At 35.4% G+C, this 19,689-nt stretch overlaps 2 protein-coding genes across 2 annotated transcripts in view; both read left to right on the forward strand.

The window, feature by feature from the left end:
* The window catches only part of LOC128983935 (uncharacterized), a 78,006-nt gene extending 72,681 nt beyond the window's left edge, over positions 1 to 5,325 (forward strand). Inside the window, exons 35-40 of the mRNA XM_054403211.1 lie at positions 539 to 778; positions 1,174 to 1,341; positions 1,893 to 2,006; positions 2,794 to 2,950; positions 3,655 to 3,806; positions 4,718 to 5,325. Coding sequence (XP_054259186.1) covers positions 539 to 778; positions 1,174 to 1,341; positions 1,893 to 2,006; positions 2,794 to 2,950; positions 3,655 to 3,800 — 825 coding nt within the window. The 3' untranslated portion in view covers positions 3,801 to 3,806; positions 4,718 to 5,325. The remainder of the gene's footprint in view (positions 1 to 538; positions 779 to 1,173; positions 1,342 to 1,892; positions 2,007 to 2,793; positions 2,951 to 3,654; positions 3,807 to 4,717) is intronic.
* Positions 5,326 to 12,092: 6,767 nt separating this feature from the next.
* The window catches only part of LOC128986795 (anaphase-promoting complex subunit 1), a 56,105-nt gene continuing 48,508 nt past the window's right edge, over positions 12,093 to 19,689 (forward strand). The window contains exons 1-4 of the mRNA XM_054407317.1: positions 12,093 to 12,266; positions 16,202 to 16,333; positions 17,041 to 17,272; positions 17,908 to 18,002. Coding sequence (XP_054263292.1) covers positions 12,243 to 12,266; positions 16,202 to 16,333; positions 17,041 to 17,272; positions 17,908 to 18,002 — 483 coding nt within the window. The 5' untranslated portion in view covers positions 12,093 to 12,242. The remainder of the gene's footprint in view (positions 12,267 to 16,201; positions 16,334 to 17,040; positions 17,273 to 17,907; positions 18,003 to 19,689) is intronic.

Consider the following 19,689-nt stretch of genomic DNA (forward strand, 5'->3'; position numbering starts at 1 on the left):
GATGTTTTTGTGTATTCAAATATTAGTTTTATGTTTTCTGTAAGAAATGGACACTAACTGTACTCTTGTTACTATCTAAGATCGATATAGTGGTAGAAAGCTTAACCATTTGATAGCCCAGAACGGAGCTGGTCTAGTGATAGAGTGCAGGACATCGGTGCCTGAGGTCCCATGTTCAAATTCTGCCAATCACCAATATTGAAAAATTAAATAATTGATAGCATAGGTGACTAACAACGATGGAGCCTACAAGATCAGAAATCCTTCTCAGAAACTTTCTTAATTTGATGCAAACACTTTATTTGTGCAGCTGCCAGCTACTATCAATACTGTTTCCCAAACTCAACAATACGAGTAAGTGCTTGGATAGTTATGATACTAGAGTTTGAAAAAAAACTAAGAATTTGTTGTTCAACATCTATAAGGACTATCAATATGTACAAAACTAAACCAGTATTCTTGTAAAATTTTCAATTTGATGCAAATCTTAATTGATCAAACTTTGACGATAGATCTTCATTCATTTACCTCTTATCAGGAACTGTACGAAGAGTTTGACGCGGTTGTTCTGTGCACCGGAGCGACGTGGCCGAGAGATCTGCCCATCCCCGGGCGACAGCTGGAAGGTATCCACTTTGCTATGAGCTTCCTGGAGACCTGGCAGAAGAAGCAGATGGGAGACACAAACATCAACCCTCTGTTGGCCAAGGACAAGGATGTGATAGTGATCGGAGGAGGAGACACGGGATGTGACTGTATAGCTACATCTCTGAGACAGGTGGGCACACAGCAAACTATTCAAAATAGTTACACATTGGCTGGGTATTTTTAAAAACTGCATGTTTTCTAAACAATAATTTGTAAACAGTTAATGTTTTTGCGGAAAAGTATTAATTGCCAAACCATCTACTTCTGCAATAACTTGTAAACAGTTAATGTTTTGCGGAAAAGTATTAACTGCCAAACCATCTACTTTTGAAGCCTCGGAAAGAGGTGAAATATCAAGTCTAGTGTAAATATAATTTATTTGTGCTGTGACTCGGCATGAAAATATCTCTCAGAAAAAAATCTTTTCAGCTCAAATCATATTAATGACAAGAAACATTTACACAGCTAATGTAACTCAGGAATCAACTTTTGGTCTCTTCTTTTCAAAGTTTTCTCTCGTTTCAGGGCGCCAAGAGCATCACAACGTTTGAGATCCTCCCAGAACCTCCGGTGTCCCGTGGACGAGACAACCCGTGGCCTCAGTACCCACGGGTGTTCAAGGTGGACTACGGCCATGATGAGGTCAAACTCAAGTTCGGCAACGATCCTCGTCAGTTCAGCACCCTGAGCAAGGTCAGTGAAAACATCGAGGTTGGAATGTGACTATTTTGCAATTACCGATCCTGGTGGCTCAGTGGCTAAGCTGGTTTTAGGGGTTGTCACCTGCAAACTGCATTATCACTGTGGTCATCCCATGTGCACATGAGCATGTGACTTAACGTTAACTGAACTCTAACTGTAACAGTACTGGTACCTGTCTTAAAATCACTGCACGCACCTATTCATAGGATTAAAAAGCAGATAAGAACTCCCAAGGTTATCTGTGGTGATATTGGAGATACAGAAATGTATTGTTCTCCGTTTATCTATATTTTTACATCACTAGTCTTTGACACAATAGCTGACAATAGCTTGTATTATTAATGATCTTTAAATTGGAAAAAACTGGGTTATCTTCTAACAGAGTCTTATGATAGTGCTGATATAAGGAAAGTTTTACGTATCTAGGGTGTGATTTTGAGTAACATTGTTATTTCAACTGCAGTAAATTACATTGACTGTAAAGTATAGGCTAGCACTGTAATATCAAAGACAAGTGTCATAATAAACTAAATCTTTTTTAGGAATTCCTTGACGATGGCAAGGGCCATGTTGCTGGTATCCGGACTGTCAAAGTTAGCTGGACTAAGGATGACACCGGCCGTTGGAAGATGGATGAAGTTCCTGACACTGAAAAGGTGAGCTCCTTAATTTAGGTTTATTTAAACAAAAATTCTGGAAAAAAATTATTTTCAGTTTAATTTTAAATTCTATAAGATAGTAAGTTAATTACAGCAAAACTTGCTAAACAGTGCTTCCGTTATCCTGAAATTTGAACAGCCATTCTGGAAATAACGATTTTGCAAAGAGAGGAAAAATGATTATTAAAGATATTACTAATGATCCATTACTATTATTATTTAATAATAATAATAATAATAATAATAATGGATAGTCATCCACACAAAACAAGTGTTTCAATGTAATATATCAATAAAGTTAAAAATACTGGTGTAATTCACTATTTGTCTAGAATCATTATTATTGAACATAGATTGTTTTAAATAAAGGGATAACAGCTAGTGTAATTGAAGGACAAAAAACATTACACTATACACACTTTGTAAACACTTAAAAATACCTCCCAAGTGGCAAAATATTGTGTCTTTAAATGTTTAATGTTCACAACAAAAATAAAAGTTAGCACAAGTCTTGGAAATTTATTACCCATCATAAAACTGTAATTTCCATGATAAAATGTTAAATGGGTTAGGATTTGCATAATTAATTGTCTTCGTTAATAAATAAAGGAAGTAGACAAATAATAAAATGACAAACATAAACGAATCTCTATTTAAGTTATCTAAAGGATTTGTTGTTCATTAGGCAGGTCAGATGTTATATTTAATGATTGTCCAACTCTAGAGCAATCATCCTCACCCAAACTTCACAACTAAGTGAACTAACCTTAACTTTGTTCGGCAGGTTTACAAGGCAGACTTGGTCCTGCTTGCCATGGGCTTCCTGGGTCCTGAACGATACATCGCCAATGATCTGGACCTCAACCTAGACCCTCGCTCTAACTACGAGACACCCTCCAGCAAGTACACCACTTCTGTGCCAAAGGTCTTCGCAGCTGGAGGTGAGGAAATGTTTGTTACTAGTTTTTGTGGATAAGGAAGTCAGTTGCTTACATTTTATTCAGATGTTTGTCTGATGACTCAGCTAACTAGCTGTCATAATTTATTTCATTTTGATTTGAATCTATTCTAACAAGTCAGGAATAGTGAAGCAACTCAAGGTAGTAACAAAAAAGTTATGTTGTGTGAAAGACGACCTGCGACAAGAATCCTTTAAGGAGTTGAAGTAATGGGTGTACAAAGCGAAAGGGGTATCCTACATTTTTTTATACGTCTCACCTTTACATCCAAGGAAGTAGGGTCCAGCCCGGAACCGTTTTACACATTACTTTCAGGCAAGGCTTAGAGGGATTACTTACATAAAATCCATTGGTGATTGGCGTGATTTAATCCCAAGACCTCGGGGACTGAAGTATCATGCTCTACCACTAGACCAGCTCACTCCCTTTCTTACAACATTAAATATGTTGTTAGAAATTATGTTGCAAATATGGAGTTATGTTTGAAAACCGGGAGGGGGCAAAGCTTGGGCCATTCTGCACCAGGGCTCTTCAAACCTGGCTACGCCACTGGAAAAATAAAATTAATTACGTTGTGTCAACTGCCGGGAACTCTTTTTCTTGGGTAAGGTAGCTGTGAATCAATTCCTTCTTCCCTTAACTATAACTTTTGTAAACTTTTAATTTAATGCTTTATCAATTTGTAGACTGTAGGCGAGGCCAATCCCTGGTAGTGTGGGCCATAGCAGAGGGACGTCAGGCTGCTAGAGAAGTAGACGCTTTCCTGTTGGGCTCCACTACACTGCCTGGACCTGGCGGAGTCATCACCACACTTGTCAGCCAGAAGGGCTAAGTTCGAGTGAGTATAGTAATATCCTATATTGTGCTTTTAGGTAAAAATATGTGATTGTGGAATTTTGGGTTTCTTTAAAATCCGTTCCCCATCAACTTAAAGTGTGTACAGTGCAAGCTTTAAATATTTCTACATTTTAATTTTAAATAAATTACAATTTTTAAATAAAATAAATTGTTTGTCTAAATACATTTGTTAAATGTTTATTTAACTTTTGGAGAAGGGTAATGCACCTCTGGGACTGCCACCGCCAATAGCACTGCTTGACCACAAATGCAAACTGATCCTATTAAAATAAAAAATCCTATTGACCTTAATCACGGACACTTCTCTTACTTTGAAAATAAATTAAATTCAGCTAGCTTATCTTAGGAAGTTAAAATATATGGGCAAAACAGTGGCAGTTACAATACTTTTTGTTTTGTATCCATCAACCCCGGAATTTTTTTTCTTAATTTTTTAAGGTAAACTAGCTGAACTCTATACTTTTTCAAAAAAGATGACTTATCAGCCATGGCTTTCCTTTAAACTATAATTTTCTTCCCTTAGCTTCAGCTTTCATTTTGGTTAAAAGCGAGTTTGCCTAGTTGGAATAATTTGTATAGTGTTCTAATTAATAGAGATAGCAACATGCACTAGTACAAAAGATTAACTGAGAGCCATCTGTGAGCAACCAAATACTCACTTTTGAATTTACAGAAGGAGAGAGGATTAAAAGAAATTATTCACTTGTTAATTGTAATAAATTTTGTTGGGAATCATGAAGAATGTGAAATTAATTACCAATTTGTTTTACTTCTAGCTATTTTTTTTTTTGTTCCTAATAAGTAACAATTTATGCACTACTGTACTGATTATAAAAATAAAAATATAGTACAATGTATGCCAATACAATAAACAGGCTTGTATTTTTTTAGGTTGATCGACCTGGACTCTTCTATCAAAGACACAATCCGAGCGCAGAGCCGGCCGGCCTCTCAACAGAACACAGTATTAGCCACACACATTTACGCCCAGTTGTTGTATCAAGATATTTATTTTGTCAATAAAATTTAGATCTGTAAGAATATTGCTGTATAAAATATACGTTACACAACGCCTACTATTTTAAGGTGCGTTATACATCTTAGTATGTGTAGTTTAGGAAAGAGAATAGGAGAGTTAGAAGTTCAATACTTAACTGAAACTTATATTTTGATTGTTACGAGCGAGGTGAAATGTTTGGTAAAATTTTATTTTTCTAGACAACAAATCACAACGGAAGTCCAAAGTAGCATTTACTTTTACAAATTGTATTTCTGGTTTTAGGATTTACACTTGATTGCCAAAGATTGAAATGTTTCTGTCTCCCCAGCGCTCTCTTCTATCGGTGTTACGTTACTGTATATATATTCTATTAGATTGTTATTACATATTTACTTATGTAGATGAAGAATGGAAGTGTTTTATATTGTTGCAGGCTTAAGAATGTGTACAGAACTGTTTTGCTATGTTGTTTATCAATAAAACCGTAGAAAACCATTAATTTTCTTTTGTTTACCCTGTTGTGTAGAGCTGTCCTATAATTATTTTAGAACTAGATCTATTCATTTGGTTTTTAGCATCGTGCTTGGGTGTAGAACACTGTAGCTAGATGTTTGTGTGCTTTACTTGTTACACCTTAATCCCAGCTTGACTTGTTCCTAAAAATACCTATTGAATGTGCCAAAACATAAATATTTATACATGGTAAAACTCTATGGAATAAAAACAAAGGTTTTGTTTATGTGAAGGCTGGAAGATATTATTTTTAATTTAAATTCTCTTTAATTGAAATTCCATTAAAATATGTTTATCTGTTTTTGTTTATGAAACTTTTCAGGGACCGACATGTTTCTTATAACATTCATATCTAGAATTCTATACACATATACATAGTAAGTATGAGTTAATATTATTTTCATAATATGGTGTTTAAAAAAGTTGACACATAAAAACCTTATTAACGTTAGTTAAATTGTTTTCAATTTATTTTGTGAATATATTTTTTTACTGTGTCATTAAAGATTAAGTAATATTTTCACTTTTGCATGATTCTTAATTTGTTTTTATACATCATCAAACCACATCAATGTCATTCTAGTCAATTAATGTATCCAAGCAATATTTGGAAATGAGTATTTGAGTATGCTTATTTGTGAGTATATTTATTTATCTTGCATGGCTTTTTAGTTGGATAGTTTCTTTTTATGTATATATGTCTTATCTGTTAATTCTAAGGTGAGAAAAGGTCCTTGAATTAGTATAAAATAATATATTAAAGCAAAACGTTTGCTCTATACTATATTAAAAAACTATTTTTATTTCAATTCTTTTGTATTACACATGCACAAAATACTTGTTTTCCATTTTTTTATACTTTTGGGTTTTCTTAGCCCAAAATAAAGGGTTTAACAATAGCATTAGGTCACAAAAACAAGACAGTTGATCCTGCTAATCCGAACAGATTTAATAGAATCATTTGATCCTAATATTTAGAAGCCGTTTTAAGTTAAATTGAATTTTGTAAAAAGGTTGATGACTGAGCAAAAGCAGATGCAATGACTGGTTATAAAGATTATTTTCTATGTCATTTACCTAAGCCATATACATTTTTACAATAAAAAAAGTGAGTGTTTTTTTGTAATAACATTCAATACTAACAAACATGCATCAGCTTTCCAACTTATTTCACAAAATGTCTTAGATCACGGTACTTACAAATTAACCAAACTATAAAGTACACTTTTTGAGTATAACGGCAATTTGAGCTATCTTATTGTCAGATAGATAGTGCAGCTTGCACTGAGAAGTAAGGGACAGATAAATCACTCAATGGTACACTTAAGTGGTGTCTAGCACTAGTGCTAGTGTCTGGGGCAAAGTCCAACACAAGAATCAAGAATTTATTGCAACAAATTACAAAAAGAACATTTATCCAACACCGTTCCCTCGCCCTCATGTACTAAAATTTGACCCCTCAATAGGAATCTTTAGCACAGTATTCGCAGCTTGAGCTCTTCCTTGCTTGTCACAAGTACATTTCCGGCACAACATACTACAGCTGAAAGCGCACTGTTATCCCAGAGGCAAGTTTACTCTGTACGGTACCTTACTTCATTCTGCAGCTTCTTAAACCGTTATTGCTGTAGTATATGTTGTTAAAAAACCCCTTAACACGTTCATTGCTAGGGGCGGGAATTCACGCCCCACGGTACCGGCACCACTAACGTGGGGCAGGAAATGTCATCCTTCTCCAATGAAAACAACCCTGCATCAATGTGAGCTCAGCCATGGCCGGGGAACGTTATAATCATTGCCAGCCTGTAGCTTAGAATATGAGCTTTTAGTCTGGTGTAGGTTGGTACTAAAATTTATCGTAAAATCCCGTCTGGCAATACTTTTTTTGCGGTCCCAGCAATTTTCCCTTTTCGAGCCACTTTACAAAGACACTGGCTACGGATCCAGGCAGTGCTGCTACCTTTGGGTGTTTCAGTGAACTACGTCCACTCTCGAGCTTACACATTACAATCACCTGAAATATTTGAAAGCCAATTGCGTTCACCAATTCAGTTGCGCGGCAGGGCCTCGCCGCCATTGGCGAGTGCCTGTTTGAAGGTATGCCGCACTGAACGTGTTAAAACAAGTAAGAAAATCTAAAGAATTTCTAAGAATTTATAGTTTAATGATTTGTGGTTAGAGTAATTAAAAAATATTGATAAATTTGTGTATATATGTGATTTGGATTAGTAGGATTTTACTGTATGATTGCTATTAGATCGTTAACATATCTCAGTACAATTGGTTATCACCTCTGATTGCTGTGATTAATATTTAAGAGAATGAATATGCGACTGTATTGTTGAATGTGGAACTATTATAAATGTAACAGTATTATTACTAAGCGTTACAATTAGTTGTGGTATCCATTTAGCGAGTATTTAGCCAGTAGAGCAGGCAGGTTACCTGCCTCTAGTGTATTTCAAGTTACCTGAGGCAGGTAGCCTGCGCACCAACTGGCTTCGTGTGAACGTGGCTTATTTACCATTAACTTATTTTAAAATGAGTCTTCTATTCCATATCGTTGGACTATAACTACGTGAAAACATTGAAACTGTGTGTTATTTGTCTATTCTATTCATTTAATTAATATACTGCCTCACAAATAAATTCAAGCCCAACACAAAGTATACCTACATTACACAATTTTCTATACATAAAATCTTTTGGAAACAAATGTATTCATAGAGTCAATTTATTAAAAGGTTACAAGCATAAGAAAACTGAAAGAGTAATTAAAATTTAAAAAAATAATAAAAAAACCAAAACATTTATAGTTGGTTTGTTATGGTCATAAAAATTTTATTCCATTAATCTTGGAATCTGTCACAAAAAAAAACCTTTACCTTAGTCCACCACATTTTTTTTCAAATTATTGTATTAGTTTATTTATCAACAACTTTTCAAAACATAAATGTTTGTTGATATAATTTCTTCAGATTTAGTAAACAAATCATTGTAAACGAGGCTTCAAATATGATACTAATAATTGTTTGTTTTTTTATGTAAGTATCAAATCGGAGCATCATACAAAAAAGGAATGGCAAAATGTTGAATGACAATGTATAAAGCCATTTAATTCGCTTTTGATAAAATCATGTAACTAACAACATTTAAATTATAACATACCAATATCACTCTTAGTTGTGTAGTTTTATAAGCTGTTTCTTGATAATTAAATTATGTGGTTGACTTTTTCATCTTTCAATGATGATATGTTTGTCACAATTATTTGAATATTAAAAACGCTTCATCCAGAAAAAAGAAAATAGGCCTATGTAGAAAAGTTATAACGTTAATTTTAAAATATTGTTTTATTCTTTTAATGTTTACTGGTTAATATTTGGATTTATTAACAAGAAACTGAATTTTTAAGATTTGTCAGAGAAGTTTAAAAATTACAAGTAGTTTTTATTTTTAATACTTATACTTTACATGTAGGACTCATTTGGCTTGATAGAATCTAGTGGACCTGGATATTATATAAAAACCTGTTCAATCGCTCTAAAATTGACACTACCCCCACCTTTAAGATCCCTTTTTACATATAAGTTATTTGTGGATTCAAACTTAAACTGTTAGGCCTAACGTGAGACTGTTTGCATTATTAAAATATATTTTGTCCAAATGCTTGCTGTTAGTAATAATTAAGATATGTTATACTATGTGTTAATAAAATATGATGAGAATTATATATTGAAAAAGACAATAATTAATGTTAAATGTACTTTAGATGTACCTGCAATATGTGCTTCCACATAGAATAAAAGTTACTCAATGAGAAATTATTAATTATCACCTTGTCAAATTACTTTTATGTATAAGCTGGAGTTTGTATGAAAGAGATCTTTTGCCAGAAATTAGTAATTTGGATCAGCGCAATCTGTTGGTGGCTCACATCAACTACGACGATTTTGATTTTAAACGGGTGAAAACTTTAACATGGGATGGACTAGTTGTATCAATAGCCAAGGGTTTTATCATAAAACCATATTTATCATAAAAACTTATGCCGCTAAACATACGTCACATCTTTATACCTTTGCCCTTTAACAATCTGCTAAAGACAGTTGTTTTACAATTTTTCCGGTTTCCTTAAAGGATGTTTTGTTTGTTAAAATCAAGCAAGTATAAACAAATTATTTTTGGAACATCTCCTGTGTTTTTTTTTTTTTTTTTTTAGAAAATGGAACTAATATGCAATAATTTAGAAAACTTATGGGTTCAAACACTAAAATATTACTTCACCACTACATGAGAAAAGCGTACATTCTCTTTTTATGGCGTTGTATAGAAAATCTTTAAATCTATGATGATAATCAAAAGGATTCACTACGGGCTACAAATGACCTTTTGTATTAATTTGATTGTTTAATTTGATACTATTGTTGACTTTGGTTGTCTCTTTTTTAGCGAATTTCCCTATAGGGAAGTAGCTATTACCGTAGGTCTCATGGTAAGACTTAGGCCCGGGACCGATTTACTTTTTCATTTTGATGTGCCCAGAGGCCAAAAACACCATTCGTTCAAATTTTTATATATGTATATATATATATATATATATATGTGTGTGTCCGTGAAAACGAGAACTTGAGTAATTTTTATCCGATTTTGATGAAATTTGGTTTGAAGGTGTAAGGCGGGATAAACTTGAATGAGTTCATGATCCAGCATGATCGGACCATAGGAACAGGGTTTTATGGGGTAAAAATTGGTTTTTCTCACTTTTGACCCTCGTTTTCCCAATTTTTCTCTAAACCTTCTTAAAGAGCTTAAAAAAACAAACAATTCAGTATATCTAAGTGTTTTTGTACGGTTATTGGTTACGGAGAAAACTAAAAAAATGGTAAATTTAAAATTCCCATGTTATTCTCATGGAGAATATTGCCAAATGTTGTAGTTTGCTTGTTTATGGATATATTTTGATCAAACTTGGCAAATTTGTTTATTTTATAGTATAAGCTATCAATATTTTACTAAAAACACACTTTATTAGTTTCCTTGTAGCAGCATACCTAGGTACTCGTTAAACCTAATGTTATTTAAATAGATCAATTGAAAATCAATTCAGCCAAATGGAAATTCGCTTAGACAGCAGGTTTGCTGCGGCGGGGGTATTTTAATATTTCTTGGGCTACTATAGGTAATACTAATTGATGCCAGTTCTGGGAAGTTTGAAGTTTATCTCGAATAAAATTATTAGAAGTTTTTGACAACAAAACATATGACCAGAGTTTATGGTCTTTCTTGGTCAAAATCTGTTTGGAATTGGCTGAGTAAGCAGGTTTGCTAATTTAGATCCCTGTATTAATTTTAACGAAAACTATAATGATTTTACAACAGTTTGGCTAAAAGTAACAGCTAAACTAAAATAAAATTTTAGGCCTAGAATTAAAAATTCTCAATTTTTTTTTAATTACAGGTTTTATATTCGACCAGCAATGAATATGGAGAATAGTCATACTGGAATTTTGCCGCCAAAATGAGCTTTCGATCGGCCGCCGCTACGATCGCTCGCACGGCGGCTGCGCTTCTCTTTTACTCTTATCTCTTTCTCTTTCTAAATAGATTCTTTGTCTCACTCTTTCTCACTCTGCCAGCTGACTTGGCCGCGCGCTCGCGATAGTCTACCAAATGGTCAGACTGAATTTTTACAAAGGCATTAATTGCGCCCCCTTAAATTTTGAATATCGTAAAAACCAGTCTTATCTTCACCATACTAAGTATGGGGCTATATGTATCTTCACCATACAGGACACCCCTGTGCGAAATGCGAAATAAATTTGATAATTCTAGTTGTATATTTCTTAGATATGATCACTGTTCAGCTGTCAGTCAGTATGTACTTGCCTAAGGTTGAACCCCTCATACCCCCTCATACATAGGCGATACCGGGCCACGGTCGAAACGGCCAAAAGGTCGGAAATCGGGAGGAGCATATCTTGCACTCTCAATGACACTGGTAAACATCTTCCGTGATCGCGGAAACGCCAGTGAGCATACCTGCGATCACGGAAACCCCAGTAACCGTATCTCGTGATTGCAACATCAGATGTGAAGATATGTTGTTGTCACACTCACATCAATAATCGTCTCCCGCGATCGCAGAAAAACCTGTGAGGATATCTTGAATCGTCTTCCACGATTGCGGCAAAACTCGTAACTTATGATATCTTGCGGTCACGGCAACATCGGTAGGCGTAATCGTCTACCGCGACCACGGCAACACCCGTAAGAATATCTATCTGTATCAGCGACAGCGCTGGGAACGCCCGTTATCGGCCATACACTAGGTCGGATGATATCCTGAAGAGTCAGTTATGCCAAGGTCGGATATGAGGGATTCTACTGTATAGAGAGATGTAGATAGCCCCACAGGGAGCCTGGCTCAGGATGAATGAAAAATAATAATAACGTGTTAAATTTAGATTGGCATGTGATTATTCTTACTAATATTGGGTGGTATCAAATGTACTTTTTATGACCACTAAGTATACTGCAAGGGAAGTCATGCCAATTTCAGTTGTGTTCTCTTGTTTACCATATGTCCTCATACAAATTTATGAACTAGTTTTTTTATAATCAACGGCCATATTGAGAATAATTTTTGTTGAGTTGGCCAAACTTTCTCTGTGGTACTGTACCCAATCCAACCAATATCCAAACCTTCTTCTTCTTACTTAACCTCAAAATTAAAAACAAAACAAACAAGAAACAAAGTAGGCCTTTCAAAAGTGAATGTTTTTATTGTGAAGTATTCTCTTTCAGTAGTATATTTTGACTACTTAAAAATAGAAAATTGTGTATCTTGTCTTGTAGGTATTTGATTTAGGAGACTGAAAACTGGATGACAAAGAAGAAGAAATGATTGCCGCCTCCGAGCCTCAGGTTAGATACCGGTACCTAAATAAATATAAATCATGAATCTAACTTGGGCTTAATCTGTTTTTTGCTGATGTTCAAACTTTTCTCGGGTACACTTCCATATCTGTTGGCACAAACAATCGAATGAGTAATATCGATCGATATATCGATTAGGTATTCGATATATCGTTTGGTTATAGTTAGGTAAGGTTAACCTAACCTAACTAACCAAACGATATATCGAATTAAACAATCGAACAATCAGTATTACTCATTCGGTTGTTTGTGCCAACAGATATGGAAGTGTACCCCTTTTCTCATAAGGCATAGGCTACTCGTATTTAAGGCAATGTGAAAAATCCACAATCTACTTATTTATGGGTCAACAACTTTTAAGCAGGTCTGGGCTGCACTTTACTTTAGGTCCTACACCCATTCGAATGCAAATATTGATTGCTATATTCGGTATATCGTTTCGTTAGTTAGGTAAGGTTAACCTAACCTAACTAACCAAACGATATATTGAATGAAACAATCGAATAATCGATATTTTCATTCGGTTGTTTGTGTAGGACCTAAAGTAAAGTGCAGCCCAGGTCTGTTCTCACTCAGGCTTGTAGTGATGGGACAAAGGACTGATTTCAACCATCTGATGGTTTTTACTTTCATCCGATAGTCTTCAGATGAATGATTCATCCGATGGTTTTTAGTGTAGTGGGGTGGGGAGCGTCCGTGCGGTTGCTTCTGGAGACAGATAAAACTATCCGACTAGAGAACGAATGGATAAACCATCTGTTCGCGCCCCTGATCAGATAGATAGTTTTGGTATTGTGGCGTTTGGCATTCCTATCCAGCGCCATGTTTTGGAGAATTTACCTGTGCATGAATAAACAGATAAATATATGTTTTGCATGAACTAGATGGCGTTCGCAGAGGCATCTACAAAATTGAGCGGAGTCATCAAGGGTTCATATTACATGGTTTTTGTCATACTGCAGTAAAAACAGTAGTTGCAGGTCTAAAGTAGGCTAGCATTTTTACTCTCTAGGGAGTAAAAATCAGTTGTTGTCAACTCAGTTGTAAATTTCGATTGTAAACGATTGCATGTATCGAAAATATGTATCGATTTGTGCTTCGTAATCATTTCAACCTACACAGTCTACAGTCTCTTCCCATAGCATTTTAGTATTGCTGATACATTAATCCATTCCCACACTCAACACTGCTCACCTTTACTACTTCCTTCACCACCCCCTACGTCGTGGATCTGTTTCCCTCTCTTCCCATAGCATATTAGGACTGCAGATACCGTACATTAATGTAGGCTAATTGCCAAAGACAGTTCCCACACTCTGCACTGCTAGCCTTACGAATTGCTTCACCATTTCCTACGTCATAGACCTGTTTCCTTCCCTTCTCATAGCATTTAAGTATTACAGATACATTTATCTTACTGCCCAAACGGTTCCCCACTCTGCACTGCCAGCCTTAAATACTTCCTTCACCACTTCCTCTGTCGTGGGGCCTGATTCCTTCCCATCTCATAGCATTTTTTAGGATTGAAGATACATTAATCTAACTGCCACAGATGATCCTCACACTATGCTCATACTTTACTACTTCCTAAGCCACTTCCTACGTCGTGGATCTGTTTTCATCTCTTTCCATACCATTTTAGTAATTTAGAAGTGTTAATCTAATTGCCACAAACATTCCCCACACTCCGCACTGCTAGCCTTTAGGCCTACTACTTCTTTCACCGTTTTCTATGTCGTGGGCATGCTTCTATCCCTTCTCATAGCATTTCAGCTTTGCAGATACATTAATCTAACTGCTACAAACGGTTTCTTGTTCCCACACTCCACACTGCTCACCTTACTACTTCCTTCACTTCTTCCTACGTCGCGGACCTGTTTCCCTCTCTCCCACACTCCAAACAGCTCGACTTTACTACTTCCTTCACCACTTCCTACGTCTCGGACCTGTTTCCCTCCCTTCCCATAGTATTTTAGAATTGCAGATACCTTAATCTAATCGTCACAAACAGTTCCCACACTCTGGACAGCTCGCCTTGACTACTTCCATCACCTCTTCCTACGTCACGGACCTGTTTCCCTCCCTTCCCATAGCATTTTAGGATTGCAGAAACCTTAATCTAATCGTCATAAAAAGTTCCCATACTCTGGACTGCTCGCCTTTACTACTTCCTTCACTACCTCCTACGTCACGGACCTGTTTCCCTTCCTTTCCATAGCATTTTAGGATTGCAAATACCTTAATCTAATCATCATAAACAGTTCCCACACTCCGGACAGCTCGCCTTGACTACTTCCTTCACCACTTCCTACTTCGCGAACCTGTTTCCTTCCCTCCCAATAGCATTTTTGGATTGCAGATACCTCAATCTAATCGTCATAAACAGTTTCCACACTCCGGACAGCTCGCCTTTACTACTTCCTTCACCACGCGGACCTGTTTTCATCCCTTCCCATAGAATTAAAAAAAAAATAGATACCCTAATCTAATCGTCACAAACAGTTCCCACAGTCCGGACTATTACAATTGAAACTTTGTGACCCAGTGGGGCGGATTCCTGAGAGACTTTTTTAACGCCATATAGATGTTGGCACTCACCAATATGGTCTTTATCACCATGTAAAATTTGAAAACCATTGATTCAGCCGTCTAGGAGGAGTTTGCGTATTACGAAATGCATAAGAGTCGACGTATAAGAGCTTCGCTCGCTCCGCTCAACTAACATGTAGCCTATTGCAAGAAAATTACTCCCCTCTTCTATGTTTTATTTTTATAATACATATATATATATTTATTTATTTTTTATCTGTTTGAAATTATTTAAAATAAATAATTAATGTTTTCGTTTGTTAGGCTATTTGCTATTTAGGAGACGATTCCCATTTTTTAAGTTGCTTGGTTATCTAATTATTTCATATTTCGGTGTGTCTAGTAATTATGACCACTCGATATACTGGTTATTTATTTTTTACGTAATAATTTTACGCCTAAAAGGTATGAAGGCGGTTTGTACAAATTAATAAAGTGTTAATAACTTAACTACGTAATTAATAATATCTGCCCGAATGCATTAAAGTATGTACTGTTGTGCTGAGCATGAGCAGATGATTCACCTGAGAATGGATGAATAAATCACCCGTTTAATACCCTTGTGTAGATAGGTAATCAAAAGGTAAAAAAAATTACTCATTGTGCAAATAAACAAAAATTCATTTCACCATTCAATAAAGAACAGCCGGATGAATCGTTGTTAATGAACGTCTGCTGTGGTATTCAAAAGTTAAAAACAAAGCAGTTGAATAGAACCTAATAAATAAAAAAATAATGAATTTAAACTTAAGCCTATTTATGAAATCTAAGACAATTAATATAAGTCATCAAATGCTGACTATTAAGTCTTGAGGAATAGGGTACTGGTAAACATGTTTGTTGCTTTGAATAGGAGTGAATATTTTAGTATTTGTATTTTTGTAAACACATAGGATACAAGTCCAGTAACCAGACGTGGACTAGGCGTCCGGCAGTTACTGTGATAACCTAACCTAGGCCTAACCAACCAAACTTGCAGATAATGAAAATTGAATGAAGGCTAAATTCTGTTCATAAAATAGAATTATAAATGCCAAAATTCTAACGAAAGATGTATACAGTTAAGAAGAAATGGCATTTAAAGCAAAATCTTTGACAAAAAGTTAAAGATACCAATGGGATTCGAACCAGGGACCTCTTGCTTATCAACCTAGCACTCTATGCACTACACCACGAACACCAATGGCTGTAAATCGTATCGTTAAGTGGTAATGGCGTTCTGGGACCACACAACCCGGTGACGTCACTGTTGGACGCCTAATCCACGTCTGGTTACCGAATGTGTATCCTCTGTGTTTTGTAAAACAGTTTACGTTAACTGAATTTTATTTCAGGAGTTTGTCCCTTTTGGGCGGCAAAAGATTAAAAACCATCCAGGCACAATTTTGCCACCTGCTACTCAAGCACTGTCTGAGAATTCCTTGGTTGAGAGACTTAGTGAGGTTAACATTGACCATCACACAGATGTAAGTAAGCCTACCGTAATGATTTACTTGTTATCATTTATTTCTTATTTGCATTAGTGTAAGTTAACTTAATAACTTTTCTGAATGGCCATCAAATGAGTATCCTTGTTTGTTGATGATCTTTTTAAACGTATGTGTTTGTTGACGATTAAGAAATTTTTACACATAAATATAATACACAAATATTTAAGTTGTAGGGTATAATAATTTTAATTTTTACGATAATCTATTAAATAACCCAATCATTTAGGCCTAGTGAAAAAATATGTTAACCAATTAACTTACTAAGTACCTATGCTTTGTCCTGAAAGAAACACTCCCAACTTTTTAACTTTAAATATCTTACAGGCAAAGCTTTTTTAGAACACATTCACAAAGGCCAAAGACTTTTTAAACCTTTGGTGTGCTAAGAATTTAAGTGAAACATGCTCTAATTTTCATCCCTGTTCTCTAATAACAACATAAGTTAGGCCCCAAAATATTTAAATTATCTATGACTAAAATAACACATGTAATCTTATAATCTTAAATTCTTAACTTAAGTTTTATCAACTTCTAAGTAGCCTACCGTATTTTGGACATAACGTGTTGAAATAACGTGTTGAAAAAATCACAAATCTTATATATGGTAAGAAAATTTAGATATTTTTTTATTGCTTAGCATAAATCACAGTGTATTCATCAATCACTTTTTATGTCGTTTGCAGAATGAGTGGTGGACGTTGCGAGAGCTGGTGGTGGGGGAAGGCAAGGGACAGATCAGTGCCGAGGAGGAGTTGTACATCAAGGACAAGACAGCTGTCTGGAGCCGAGGGATGGTGGGACCAAGTGTTGCCAGTAGTGTGGCCGGACGATCGCTCGTCTGTAGCTACACGGTGGAGACTGCCATCACGCACGCCTTGTACGTCAACTTCATAAAACCAGTACCCAACAGCTGTGGTAAGGCATTTAATTGATTTTTTCGATAGAATTTTTGTTAATTGATGTTATAAGACCTTAGCAATCCTATTTTTTAAAGGCAAGGTCTTGTAATATCAATTAATTATAAGCAATCTAGAGGCTAAAAAATTATTGTTTATTTTTGTATACAGTATTCTTAGCCTATTAGTTAAATATAAGCTTCTGGTAGGGGCCTACAACGTTTTTCGTGTGGAAAAAGTGGGGATATTCACACAATCAATATTAATACCATGTGGGATTTAAAGATGTAGAGCTGATAATAAGACATGTTGAGTATGTTCTGTCGTGCTTCCATACAGGAAAAACAAGGAAAGCCAATCACTTAGTACAGACCTGACAGAGTTAAGGTAAAATAACCCCTTAAAGCCCACAGGTGAGATTCAACTAACTAATGCCTTTTAAAGCTATACGCGGGCTTAGTTTTTAAAGTCTTTAGTTACCGGTAGGCTACTTAATAAGAACCAGTTACAGAACTGGGCAAAAGATTTTACTTTTGTATATCAATATAAAATATGCAATGATTATCCTCAGAAGTAAGGTAGTGATAAACTGGCTTGGATTTTAAAAGTTAATTTCCTAGAGGTTGGAATAAAATATTATTTTTTATGTTACAGAGGTTGCTATGCCAAGCATATGCTTGTTGGATGAGAAAAAGGTGAATGTTTTTACTGTTGATGGAGAGGATTTCTTGTCTGCTTTGCAGTTTAAGGTTGGTGGTTTTTATTCAATAATTGATTATTGTACAAAAATATTTTACAATGTTTACTGCCTAAATAAAATAAGCTATGTATAACAATAATTTGTATTTAAGTTTTGGCTAACTTTTACTGACATAGTTTTCATTGGTGGAGTTTTGTTTAAATCGGTCTGTTAACTAAGGAAATCAAAGTTTTGGCAGTGGAGCATGATAAAATACATAGGTACATTTTATCGAACACTCATAAAAAAGGTCGAGTCATAAAAAGATAAAACCAATAAACCATTACCAGTTTTGACTTTTTTAAGTAGGCCTATAAGTTTATAATGGATCCATTTTACTTTGCCAGCAAGAGAATAAATGAAATAATATAGTGTTTAACCATTCAAAAATAGTTTCATAAATAATTTTACCTACGACCATTTTTTAAATTAGGTCCAGCCGTTTCAGTACAGTTCTTAGAACTGAAAAGTATCTCATAACAGCATTGTTTAGGCTACTTTTATAACAGCATAGTTTTACTCATAACAACACGGATAAAGGACCAATGAGGTTCAAGGATGGAGAGAGGATAAGTAAAATTGTAATGATTCAAACTTAAACTAATCAGCTGTTCAGGCCAAATTAATTGTTGAGTGGTGCAATTAGTATTTGGTACAATGTTTTGTTGCATCACTGTCAGTGGCAATGAGAGGTTGTAAACAAAAACATAACCTCTCTTAAAAGTTATGATTAGTGATTTTTAGTAATTGAAACACTGTCGTAGTTAAAGTAGTGTACACAACTCACGTACCTTAAATTTTCTACTTGTGTTGTTAACACTATCTTTAGGTAATCGTTGCGTAACCTACTATAATACAACCTAAACAGATATCCAAAATACCCAAGAAACAGTTGGTGAGGTGGTGGCCCAATCGGTAGCATCACGGACTTTGGGCCTAAGGCAGTGGTTTTGGGTTCGCATCTTGGGCACTGCCTCTACTTTTTATCAGTTCAGTCCATCCTTGTACTGTGCCGACTCACCCCTTGCTTTGCTGGACTTGTTCCACACACAGGTCAATTGCCTATGTGGATGGGCAAATGCTAGGTCAAAAGCCTTTTGAGGCCGCCAACATCTTTTTTTGTAAAAAAAGTTTTAAAATGCTAATTTTTGTATAGTTAATAGTTCACACTGACTCAAGCAAAACCTAGATAAAGATGGAAAAGACTATTAGTATTAAAAGAAACGCTGCGGACAAGCCTTTTTTTTAAGGCATATACAGTTTGGTATTGTAAATTCATTGTATGTGTGCTGTACTAAGTAATAAATAAATAAATACAAACATATTAAAATACCACTATTGCAGTCTACATTTTACTGCTCTGAGACGAGCCGTCCAGTTGCAATGGGCACCACAGCTTTTCCACTACGGTCCTGGAAAATTCATGTTGAGTAGGTTTTGCAGGGTTTTAGACATTTAAAACCAAGATTGCTTGGCACTGGTCCACCCAACGGAAACAGTCGTAGTGATCACAACGGCTGTTTATTTTGCACACGGCAACATTGTTGCAGTGTCACTGCTGATGTTCGTCTATGTATACTGAAATTCGCAAACTGATGTTCGCATTTATCACTGGAGCTCATTACAAACCTCTGCAATTCCACCACTACATCTGTCTCGTGTTTACATGGCATAATGCCCTGACTCTCATTAATGTC

This window comes from Macrosteles quadrilineatus, unplaced genomic scaffold (assembly GCF_028750875.1).
Source record: "Macrosteles quadrilineatus isolate MER2022 unplaced genomic scaffold, UCM_ALF_1.0 Scaffold_2__2_contigs__length_208266976, whole genome shotgun sequence".
Classification (NCBI taxonomy): domain Eukaryota; kingdom Metazoa; phylum Arthropoda; class Insecta; order Hemiptera; family Cicadellidae; genus Macrosteles; species Macrosteles quadrilineatus.